Genomic DNA, 12222 nt, shown 5'->3' with positions numbered 1-12222 from the left:
CTGATGAAGTGTTAAGTTATCCACTTTGGTAGAATAAACAGAGCTGCAGAAAATTTCTTAAATGGTGAAGTGTTGTTGTCCAAAGGGACTTGGGTGTCCTTGTTCATGAGTCACTTAAAAGCCAGCATGCAGGCACAGCAAGCAATTAGAAAGGCAAATGGTATGTTCGTCTTCATTGCAAGAGGATTTGGGGACAAGAATAAAGATGTCTGGTTGCAATTGTACACAGTCTTGGTGGGGCCACACTTGGAACGTTCCGTGCAGTTTTGGTCTCCTCATCAAAGAAAGAATATACTTACCATGGAGGTTCATCAGGCCAGTCCCTGGGATTCCAGGATCGCCCCATGAGGAGAGACTGAGGAAACTGGGCCAGTATTCTCTAGGGTTTCAAAGTATGAGAGGTGATCTCATTGAAACTTTCAAAATTCTTATAGGGCACAACAGGGTGGATGTAGATAAGAGGTTTCTCCTGACTGGTGCATCTAGAACCAGTGGACACAGTCTCAGAAAAGGGTGCAGGCTATTTAGAATTGAGACCAGCAGTGATTCTTCACTCAAAGTGGCAATTCTCTACCCCAGAGGGCTGTGGAAGCTCAGTCATTGAGCATGTTCAAGAGAGAAATTAATAAAATTTCTGGAGACTAATAACAGCAAGGAATATAACAATTGTGCACAAAAGTGACGTTGAGGTAGATCAGCCACAGTCTAACTGAATGGCAGAGCAAGCTCGATGGGCTGAATAACCTATACCTCTTCTGTTTAACCCTTAACGGAAAAGGGCATTTTCTACACCAAAGTTACATCTTTTACTTCTAATACCAATCACCTTTAAGAGAAATTTCTTCCTTAAGTTCAATTTAGGAATATTAGCAATCAAAACAAAAACTTGATTTCATTGATATTTCCACAAGTGTGACTATTTTGATAAATATACATTTTATTCATAAAACTGAAGAGGAATAGGTTTTTAATGGAGTAGATTTTTCTGCTGTCCTCTATTCGCAACAAAAAAAAAATGAAGGCACTTGGTTGGAATTTTCTTCTTAATATTGGTGAGCTGAAGGGAGTAAGCACAATACAAAATGATTTCAAATAGACATACTTCCACTCTATTACAAACTGATGGTTACATTTTGCTGTCCTAATTCTTGTGTAATCATTAGAATCTACCTATATGGTGGCACAGTGGTTAGCACTGCTGCCTCACAGCGCCAAAGACCTGGGTTCAATTCCCGGCTTGGGTCACGATCTGTGTGGAGGCTGCATGTTCTGCCTGTGTCTGTGCGGGTTTCCTCCGAGTGCTCTGGTTTCCTCCCACAGTCTGAAAGATGTGCTGTTTAGGTGCACCGGCCATGCTCAATTCTCCCTCAGCATACCCAAACAGACACTGGAGTGTGGTGACTAGGGGATTTTCACATTAACTTCATTGCACTGTTAATGTAAGTCTACTTGCGACATTAAATAAATAAACTAAACTAAGTTAAGAAATGATCGTCACTGTGTTTCATATTTGTTTCATATGGTTTTGATTCTGAAGTTTCTCGCCTGTTCTTTTTGCCCATTCACCACATCACCATCCCTCCCAAGTTTCTTTTCAGCAGACCCTTCACTCCAGCAACCTTACTGCATCAGCATTAATTCAACAAATCTTTGAAATTGGTTTAGGGAAGGACTGCAAGTTCCTGGCTTTGTAATTGTAGGAGACTGTTTTGTATATAAAAGCAGAGCCTTCTTTGCATATTTCAGAACTGAAAACTACAAAAGACAATAGTTTAGAAAAATTAAGCATATTTGTGAAAGCTATTTCTAAAATTACATTTAAACCATAGATTTTAAGAGAAAGGCAGTCATTCCTGAATTTAATAAAATAATGAAAAATTTTGAAAGAAACAAATGTTTTAAAAGGAGAGAAAGAAGAGAGGGAAAATGACAAGCACATAATGAAACAAAGTTATTGGCATCTGGAGAGAATAATTTTCCTAAGAGGTCCAATATGGCCAGCAGCAGCAGCAATGAGGAATGCTGTGGAGCCAGGAGGGGTTCTCCTCTCCTTCTGCTCTATATGAATTATTACTTACTGTTTGGTGGCTGAGAGTCCCTAGGTTGCACCTCTGCTAGGAAATCCTGAGCCAACCATGCCTGCGACCTGCACTGCTGGAGGCAGTCTAACTTTTCAGAGGCATTCTAAAGCATTGCAAGGGACCACATGTGCTGTCTTAGGCAGTCACTTAGGGTACCCAGAAATTATCCGTGACTAATATGGCATCCCAAGTTTCTCAGGTATCCTTAGGTATCTTGTAAACCTAGTTAACATTGCTATCATTTTTCATCCAGAAAATAGTGAAAAAAACTGAACAATTTCTTCATGATGGAAGTTGAGAGGTAAATATTTCCTACAGGTCAAACTATAATCTGTTATTGTTGTAACAAGTAATGTTTGCGCCACACAAATGCCAGGCAATGACCTTCACCAATAGGAGACACTCTAACCACCGCCCCTTGACATTCAATGGTGTTAACCATCACTGAATCCCCCGTTGTCAACATCCTTGGATTACTACTGACCAGGAACTCAACTGCACTCACCACATAAACACAATGGCTACAAGAACAGGTCAGAGGCTAGGAATACTGCGGCAAGTAAATCACTACCTGACTCCCCAGAGCCTATCCACCATCGGCAAGGCACACATCAGGAGTGTGACGGAATACTCCCCACTTGCCTGGATGGGTGCACCTTCAACAACACTCAAAGCTTGAAACCATCCAGGACAAAGCAGCCTGCTTGATTGGCACCACATCTGCTAACATAAAATCCCTCTACCACCAACGCTCACTGGCAGAGTGTGCTATCTACAAAATGCACTGCAGCAATTCACCCCAAAGGTCCTTAGATAGCACCTTCCAAACCCACACCACTTCCATCCAGAAGGACAAGGGCAGCAGATAAATGGGAACACCACCACCTGCAAGTTCCCCTCCAAACCACTCACCATCCTGATTTGGAAATATATCGCTGTTCCTTCACAATTGCCAAGTCAAAATCCTTGAATTCCCTCCCTAGCATCATTGTAGGTCAACCCACAGAACATGGACTGCAGCGATTCAAGAAGGCAGTTCAGCACCACCTTCTAAAGGACAACTAGGGATGGGCAATAAATGCTGGTCAGCCAGCAACACCCATGTCCCACTACTGAGTAAAAAAAAATCATCCTTGCCTTTAGATGGCACCACAACAAACACTATAGCTGTAGCACAGTGAGCATTACTGCACAGTTACAGGTTACTGCTATCATGAAAAGTCACTACTGTGACAACTCCAAACCAACTTTAGCATGCAGCAGCGACAAATCCTTAAAATCAATCATCTCAAATGTACATACAGTTTTTGTATGATACAACATGGCCAGTAGCGCCAATACAACGTTGATACTGATTTAGCAAGTAATTAGGGGATTCACTGGACCTCCTGGACACTTACAATATTGAAGAAAAGCAGACTTAATGTGAGTGTTTTCACCCACACACTCAATGGGAGCACCGGGAGTAGGGAGGGGAGGATTTTGCACCCATGTTTCGCTATGAGCACAAATGGTAACGCAGGTGCAAAATCCCATGAGCGCTGGAAAATGAGAAGCTCGCCAGCAAGATCTCATTTTCAGATCTTCCTGCCCCTCCCAGCTAGTGACATAACGAGGTTCCCACCCAGGAAAGCCGGGAACCTCATGTAAATATAATTAGGAGGCTTCCCTTCTGTATTATGACCCCATATTAGGAATTCCCCCTCACCAATCTGATGTCATGCTGGCGAGGTTTACAACAGGTCTGGAGTGATGTGAACCAGGCAAAAGGAACCGCCAGGTGTACATAGCTATGTATGACCTCCAGGGTAGTAAGGATATGCCCAGACAGTACCTTGCACAGCCCTCAGGAGGCAATGCCAGGGAGTGAGGCTTCAATTGGGGAGGTCCATGGTCGATGCAGGGTTCCCCAAGGAATGATGGTGGATATCTCCATAGGGGGACATTTTCTTTAGAAGTTGCTAGCTCTCTCAGGTCCCGCCCTGCCGCCAACATGATGACCTAAGATGCACTCCCAGTATTTTTCTGTTAACTAACTATTGGAAAATGTGGAGAGAAAAGCTGACCATGCAGCTAACAGGCTGCACACCAGGTCCCTCATCTGGTCCAGCACTTAAAAAAAAGGAAAATTTTGCCCAATAAATTTAAATTGTTCCATCTGAAAGTTGAACTATGAACAAGCATGTAAAAGCCAGAGCTCTCTCCAACTTCACATCTCAGTGATATATAGAAAAAGATATTGCCAAATCAATACTATACCAACTGATTTGATGTCATGTAATGCAGCCTAATTGGATGGAAACACAACAATTACACAGCTATCTAGTGGCAAGAATCTGGCTTAATGGCAGAGGATTTTCAGCTCGCGAAAAAACTAGATTTAACAAAAGATGGGGATGTAAATGATCGAGTAGTACTCAAGAAAGAGGGATGCAAAAGCAAATAAATCTTCTCAGTATGTGAAAGGGAAGAGAATTGCATTTGTTCAAAAATGAATGTCTCTACAACTTCAAACATAAAGTATTGGGCAGTGCAAAACCTAAGAAGTAATCCAAATATACTTTTCAAAAGCTTCTGGCACATTCTTCCTATAGAACATAAGAACATAAGAAATAGGAGCAGTAGGCCAACTAGCCCTTCAAGCCTGCCCCGCCATTCAATAAGATCATGGCTGATCTGTCTTGGCTCAGTTCCACATTCCCGCCCTCTCCCCATAACCCTTAATCCCCTCTCTTATCAAAAACCCATCAACCCGCTTCTTAAAAATATTTAGCGAGGTAGCCTCCACCACTTCAACGGGCAGAGAATTCCAGAGATTCACCACCCTTTGAGTGAAGAAGTTCCTCCTCAACTCCGTTCTAAACCGCCCCCCCTTTATCTTGAGGCTGTGCCCCCTAGTCCTACTATCCTTTCTGAGCGGGAAGAGTCTCTCCACCTCTATCCTATCCATCCCATTCATCATCTTATACATCTCAACGAGATCTCCCCTCATTCTTCTAAACTCTAACGAGTACAAGCCTAATTTATTCAGCCTCTCCTCATAGCTCAACCCCCTCAATTCCGGCATCAGCCTAGTAAACCTCCTCTGCACTCCCTCCAAGGCCAAAATATCCTTGCGTAAGTACGGCGCCCAAAACTGCACACAGTACTCCAGCTGCGGCCTCACCAATGCCCTATACAGCCGCAGCAAGACCTCCCTACTTTTATATTCAATCCCCCTCGCGATGAAGGCCAGCATCCCATTCGCCTTCCTGACCACCTGCTGCACCTGCAAGCTGGGTTTTTGCGACTCATGCACAAGGATCCTGAGGTCCCTCTGCACCGTCGCCTGCTGCAGTTTTTCTCCATGTAAGTAATAATCCTTCCTACCATTATTCCTACCAAAGTGGACCACCTCGCACTTGCCAACATTAAATTCCATTTGCCATTTCCTGGCCCATTCGCCCAGCCTATCTAGATCCTTCTGTAGACTCTCCACACCCTCCGCACAATTTGCCTTTCCACCAATTTTGGTGTCATCAGCAAATTTCGACACCCTACACTCGGTTCCCTCCTCCAGATCATCTATATAAATGGTAAATAGCTGAGGCCTCAGCACCGACCCCTGGGGCACTCCACTAGTCACCATCCGCCAATCCGAATAGCACCCATTGACCCCCACTCTCTGCCTCCTATTTGACAACCAGTCCTCCATCCACGCTAACACCCTACCCCCAACTCCATGCCCCCTGACCTTCTGCAATAACCTCTTGTGAGGTACCTTGTCAAACGCCTTCTGAAAATCAAGACAGACCACATCCACCGCCCTAGACACATCCTCATAGAACTCCAGTAAATTTGTCAGACAGAGTAACAGTAGATTTAATACAACAGATATTATAACATGCAACTTAATTATTTAAAAAATAGCAGGATTAGCAAATGTTGACAGGCTGAGAAGCGCACGGTTAAGAGGAGCCTGGTATGCAATAGCTTCTCTGTCCTATTTATTCACTGTATAAAAGCAGAATTTTATTTCATCCAGTTTGAAAATTATACCAATCTCAAATACAGTGGCACACTTAGTTAAAATACCAGTCACTGGTGTGAGTATACTACATCTGCTTTCCGAAAGGAAATCTCTCTGGGGGAGAAAAAAAAGTAATTTTTCACCAGTGGATGTTCTTAACGATTAGGAACGGAAAACAAAGCATTAAATAGAATATTCCATTCTGCAATTGCCTTTGTTAATGTCAGACTTGATTATACATTGAATATTTTTAATGAAATAGTGTAAGAATTTAGAAAACAAATTCACAGCCAGAAAAACAGCTATGTCACTGTTTGATGCTTTTCTTTGACAGAAACTCTCATGAGATTGACAATGGGAGCAGCAAAAGGCCAGCAGCTCAGGAGTAGTATTGTACATGGATGACGAGAAATCATGCTGGTTGAAGATTTTACATCTTTTCAAAAGTGCATACGCAAATACAAAGATGACTCTATATACTCCCCCCCCCCCACACCCCAACACAGACCTTCCCCACTTAAGTATGTTACGTCAAGAGCAAATAAAATAGTTTTTTTTAAAAACAGGGTCAGTCAACAATAGATTGTAGAAAGCAGCTGACAGCATTCTCAATTACCATCATATCTGACCTATTTAAAATACAAAAGAGCAATGCATTTTATATAATAAAATTTAGTGGCTGTGTCTGAATAGAATTTGAAGATATGATGCATCTTAAGAGGCAACTAAAACCTCTGCACAGCAAATTACATTATAACAGTTGTACACGCAACTTTCAAATCAATTATTTTATATAAAGCCTTCAGATTTTTAAGAAGCTTCTTAATACACAATCTGGAGCTCAATTTTAATGCAATGGCACCACCTACTGGCTTCTAAAGCATTCTACCACCATTTGAACTACATTTTAAAAATGCAACATATAGGCTTAAAAGCAAAGCAGAAAATAATTTAGGTTTGGAGCTTGTACTACCAAGCTTCATGTACTATTTTATTTATGTAAACCTGGGATGTGCAGTTAGATTCTGTACATTTTATTAGCAATGGTTGTAAGCTGTAAGGGGACTGCAAAATTCACAGTGGTACAGCTAATAAATAAATTATGTTACATAAGGCTCAACTTGCTTCAGTGTTAAAAACACCAATTATGATATACTACAAGTTTATGTATTCTTCAAGGGAGTTTGATGATCTGACATTCTTGCATTCGCGGGGTGCAATTTTGTGAAGAAACTGAACTGTACATGAAAATTCACAATCCTTTCAATAAAGGAATACCTCCATAGCTCAGTTCCTAAGTGGCCAATCGTATTTCAAAACTGTGATCCCAGTTCCACCCTCCAGCAAGGGGGAATCAACCTCCCAGGATTTACCCTATCTAGCCCCTTAAAATCACTTCTCATTTTCTGAATTCTTGGGAATAAATGCCTGGTCTATTCAATCTCCTTAAAGAAAAATTCCCTCATTCCAGGAAGCAGTCTGGTGACTCCCTCCAAGGCAAATGTATTTCCTTCGTTAGGTCGGAAGACCAGTCCTCCAGGTGTGGTCTCAGCAAGATTCTATACAATTGTAGTAATACTTCTTTATGCGTACACACCAATTCCTCTGTAATAAATTTAACATGACACTTGCATGCTCAATTGATTGCTGCGCCCGCATGTTAACTTTCTTGATTTGTGTAAACGGGTATCCTGAGGAACCATTTCCCAGTCTCTAATCTTCAAAGAAAAATTGTTCTTCAAATTTTCCTATCAAAATGGATAATTTCACATTTTTCTGGTGTAGTTAAATGGCCATGTCCTAGCCCAAACTCTTAACCTTAGGGACTTCTTTTGTGCCCTCCTCACAGTTTACTCCCCAATCTAACAAACGTTATAATCTGGCTCCTCGCCCAAGTGTTCGATACAAATCTATATAGCACTGACCCTTACGGTACCCCATTGGTTACAGCCCGCAAAGCCAAAAATTACCCATTTATTCCTGCTTTCTGTTCCATCCCCAGACCAATTCTCACTCCAAGCTAAGATATTATCTCTCTCTCATGAATCCTAATTTTGTGTAATAAACTCATGTGGTTCCAGGTGTTTTTTCAATATCCAAATATACTACAATGATTGTTTCCCCTTATCTACGCTGCTAATTAAACTCTCCAAAAAATCTATAATCAGATTTGTCTAGTGTGATTTCCATATTATAAAGCAAATTTGACTCCACCCAATTGCAAAGTATTCTCCAAGTACCCTGTTACTCCATTCCTAATAATAGATTCTGGCATCTTCCATTGATGTCAGGTCAACTGCTGTACAGGCCCCTATTTTATCTCTTGCTCCTCTCTTGACCGCGTGGGGTTACATTTGTTATCTTCCCATCGGAGGGATCTTTCTAAAATCTACAGGATTCTGTAAAATTAAAACTGTATTTCAAAATCAATGCATCCAACGGACAGTGCTGGTTCAAAAATAGTGTGTTAGTAAAACAATATTCAATTGATCATTCTAAGATGTTAGTGGACCTTAATCCTGTGTAATTTTCTATTCCCTTTTCATTTCTTCAAGCAAAGAATGTTGAGTGATTGTAAATAAAAAAGTTACTCACCCATAGTTACATAAGGTAATGTGTCAGTTGATCCATGTGGATAAATACTGTACAAATGGGGGCCAGTACAGTCTATGCCACCAAGTACTAGTGCTGCACCAATGTAGCCTTGATATCTAGTTCAGGAAAGAGACACAGATTATTTATTTGTTAGTAGAGATAGATGCATGGAGGACAGTTGATGATTCCAATTTGACCAAACATATCTGCTCATAATATATCACATACATGCAGGAAAAGGCTCTAAACGTGGATGAAAATACAAAAGCAACACCGATATGATTTTCAATTGTTTTCTGTACACATAATACTTAAGAAAGAAAGACAAGGAAATAATTCACAAGTTTTCAATGGCACTCTGCTGAAGTCCTTCTAGAAGATGCACAGATTTTGAGCTTTCTCCACTTGTAGGGGAAGCACCCTACATTTGCTGTTTCATCCAAGATCAGGAACTCAAAGAGATCAAAATCTTCAACCTATACCTCAAACCCACAACAGTGATGATTCATATGTGCAATTTATCATCAGTTTAGTTATTTATCAGAATTAAATCAGAGCGTTGGAATACTTATTCCTTCCTGGCTCCCCTACTGAAATCAAACATCATGCATATATTCCATACTTTGATTGTAGCCTGCTACACTATCAAAATTAGACATTTTTTGTTTAATGTGATGCAGTTGAACTTACAAACCCAATATATGTTTCCCCTGATCTAAACACAAATTAGAAGTGACACGTTAGTTAAGTTGTCTGCTCTTAATTAAAAAGCAAAATACCATAGGTTGTGGGAAATCTGAAACTAAAGATGCTGAAAACACTCAGCAGGTCACACAGCATCGATGAAGAAATGAATGGAGTTAACATTTCAGAAGGATAGGCAGGAGGAAAGAGGGGGTGGCGTAGCTCTGCTGATTAAGGATAGTATCACGGTGGTAGCAAGGGATGATATCGGAGCCAAAGAGCAGAAAGTGGAATCGTTGTGGGTGGAGATTAGGAACAGCAAAGGGAGGAAGACGCTGGTGGGTGTCGTCTATAGGCCCCCAAATAATGATCTGGAGGTGGGGTGGGCTGTTAACGCGCAAATAAGTGCAACGTGCAGGAATGGGACGGCAGTAGTTATGGGAGATTTCAATCTGCATATTGATTGGTCGACCCATGTTGGACGAGGTGGGCTCGAGGAGGAGTTCTTGGAATGCTGCCGGGATAATTTCCTTGAACAGTGTGTGTTGGAGCCGACGAGGGAGCGAGCTATCTTGGATCTGGTGCTATGTAATGAGGCGGGTAGAATTAGGGACCTTGCGGTGAAGGATCCTCTTGGAGAGAGTGATCATTGCATGGTGGAGTTTCTGTTGCAGATGGAGGAGGAGAAAGTGGGTTCCCGGACACGCGTCCTTTGTTTGAATAGAGGGGAGTATGGTAGGATGAGAGAAGAATTGGCGAATGTGGACTGGGGGAGCGCGTTGGAAGGTAGGTCTGCTGAGGAGCAGTGGAGGATCTTTAAGGAGATCTTTCTTGGTGCTCAGCAGAAATTTATTCCGATGGTCAAAAAGGACAGTAGGAGGAGAGGTAATAAGCCGTGGATAACGAAGGAGGTGAAGGAAAGTGTTAAATTAAAAGCGGAGGAATTTAGAGTAGCTAAGAGCAGTGGGCGAGAAGAGGATTGGGAAAGGTTTAAATGTCAACAAAGATTGACAAAGAAGTTGATAAAGGAGGGTAGGAGAAGCTATGAAGCTGGGCTAGCGCTTAATATAAAAAAGGATAGCAAGAGTTTTTATAAATATATAAAAAGGAAGAGGCTGGCTAGGGTGAACGTTGGTCCTTTAGAGGATGAGAAAGGGGACCTAGTGGTAGGGGATGGGGATATGGCTAAGGTATTGAATAACTTTTTTGTTTCTGTCTTCACGGAGGAGGACGTGAATAATTTGCCGGGTGTTAGCGATGGAAAGGTGGTAGGACTGGAGGGTCTTAATGACATTACTGTTACTAGAGAGGTGGTGCTCGACAGACTGGAGGGGCTGATTGTGGACAAGTCCCCAGGACCGGATGGAATGCATCCGAGGGTTCTGAAAGAAATGGCGGAGGTTATAGTGGATGCCTTGGTGGTTATTTTCCAGACGTCGCTGGATTCCGGGGAAGTGCCGGAAGATTGGAAAACGGCTAATGTTACGCCGTTGTTTAAGAAGGGTGCCAGGCAAAAGGCGGGGAATTATAGGCCGGTTAGTTTAACGTCTGTGGTAGGTAAAATGTTGGAATCCGTCATTAAGGAGGAAATTGCGAGGCATCTTGAAGGGAATTGCTTGATAGGGCAGACGCAACACGGTTTCATTAAAGGGAAGTCGTGTCTGACAAATTTACTGGAGTTCTATGAGGATGTGTCTAGGGCAGTGGATAGAGGAGAGCCGGTGGATGTGGTCTTTCTGGATTTTCAGAAGGCGTTTGACAAGGTACCTCACAAGAGGTTATTGCAGAAGGTCAGGGGACATGGAGTTGGGGGTAGGGTGTTAGCGTGGATAGAGGATTGGTTGTCAAATAGGAGGCAGAGAGTGGGGGTCAATGGGTGCTATTCGGATTGGCGGTTGGTGACTAGTGGGGTGCCCCAGGGGTCGGTGCTGGGGCCTCAGCTATTTACCATTTATATAGATGATCTGGAGGAGGGAACCGAGTGCAGGGTGTCGAAATTTGCTGATGACACCAGGATTGGGGGAAAGGCAAATTGTGCGGAGGGTGTGGAGAGTCTGCAGAAGGATCTAGATAGGCTGGGCGAATGGGCCAGGAAATGGCAAATGGAATTTAATGTTGGCAAGTGTGAGGTGGTCCACTTTGGTAGGAAGAATGGTAGGAAGGACTATTACTTACGTGGCGAAAAACTGCAGCAGGCGACGGTGCAGAGGGACCTCGGGGTCCTTGTGCATGAGTCGCAAAAACCCAGCCTGCAGGTGCAGCAGGTGGTCAGGAAGGCGAATGGGATGCTGGCCTTCATAGCGAGGGGGATTGAATATAAAAGTAGGGAGGTCTTGCTGCAGCTGTATAGGGCATTGGTGAGGCCGCAGCTGGAGTACTGTGTGCAGTTTTGGGCGCCGCACCTGCGCAAGGATATTTTGGCCCTGGAGGGAGTGCAGAGGAGGTTTACTAGGCTGATACCGGAGTTGAGGGGGTTGAGCTATGAGGAGAGGCTGAATAAACTAGGCTTGTACTCGTTAGAGTTTAGAAGAATGAGGGGAGATCTCATTGAGACGTATAAGATGATGAATGGGATGGATAGGATAGAGGTGGAGAGACTCTTCCCGCTCAAAAAAGACAGTAGGACTAGGGGGCACAGCCTCAAGATAAAGGGGAGGCGGTTTAGAACGGAGTTGAGGAGGAACTTCTTCACTCAAAGGGTGGTGAATCTCTGGAATTCTCTGCCCGTTGAAGTGGTGGAGGCTGCCTCGCTAAATATTTTTAAGAAGCGGGTTGATGGGTTCTTGATAAAAGAGGGGATTAAGGGTTATGGGGAGAGGGCGGGAAAGTGGAACTGAGCCACGACAGATCAGC

The 12222-nt window shown here is 42.9% G+C and overlaps 1 protein-coding gene across 1 annotated transcript in view; it reads right to left on the bottom strand.

Moving 5' to 3' along the window:
* The window catches only part of psmb7 (proteasome 20S subunit beta 7), a 64940-nt gene that overhangs the window by 37196 nt on the left and 15522 nt on the right, over positions 1 to 12222 (bottom strand). The window contains exon 5 of the mRNA XM_080212077.1: positions 8686 to 8801. Coding sequence (XP_080068203.1) covers positions 8686 to 8801 — 116 coding nt within the window. The remainder of the gene's footprint in view (positions 1 to 8685; positions 8802 to 12222) is intronic.

The sequence above is a fragment of the Carcharhinus amblyrhynchos genome, chromosome 25 (genome assembly GCF_965287045.1).
Source record: "Carcharhinus amblyrhynchos chromosome 25, sCarAmb.v2.hapA, whole genome shotgun sequence".
Classification (NCBI taxonomy): Eukaryota; Metazoa; Chordata; class Chondrichthyes; order Carcharhiniformes; family Carcharhinidae; genus Carcharhinus; species Carcharhinus amblyrhynchos.
The sequence above is the reverse complement of the archived record's forward strand: the minus strand, read 5'-3'. Positions and strand labels throughout refer to the sequence as shown.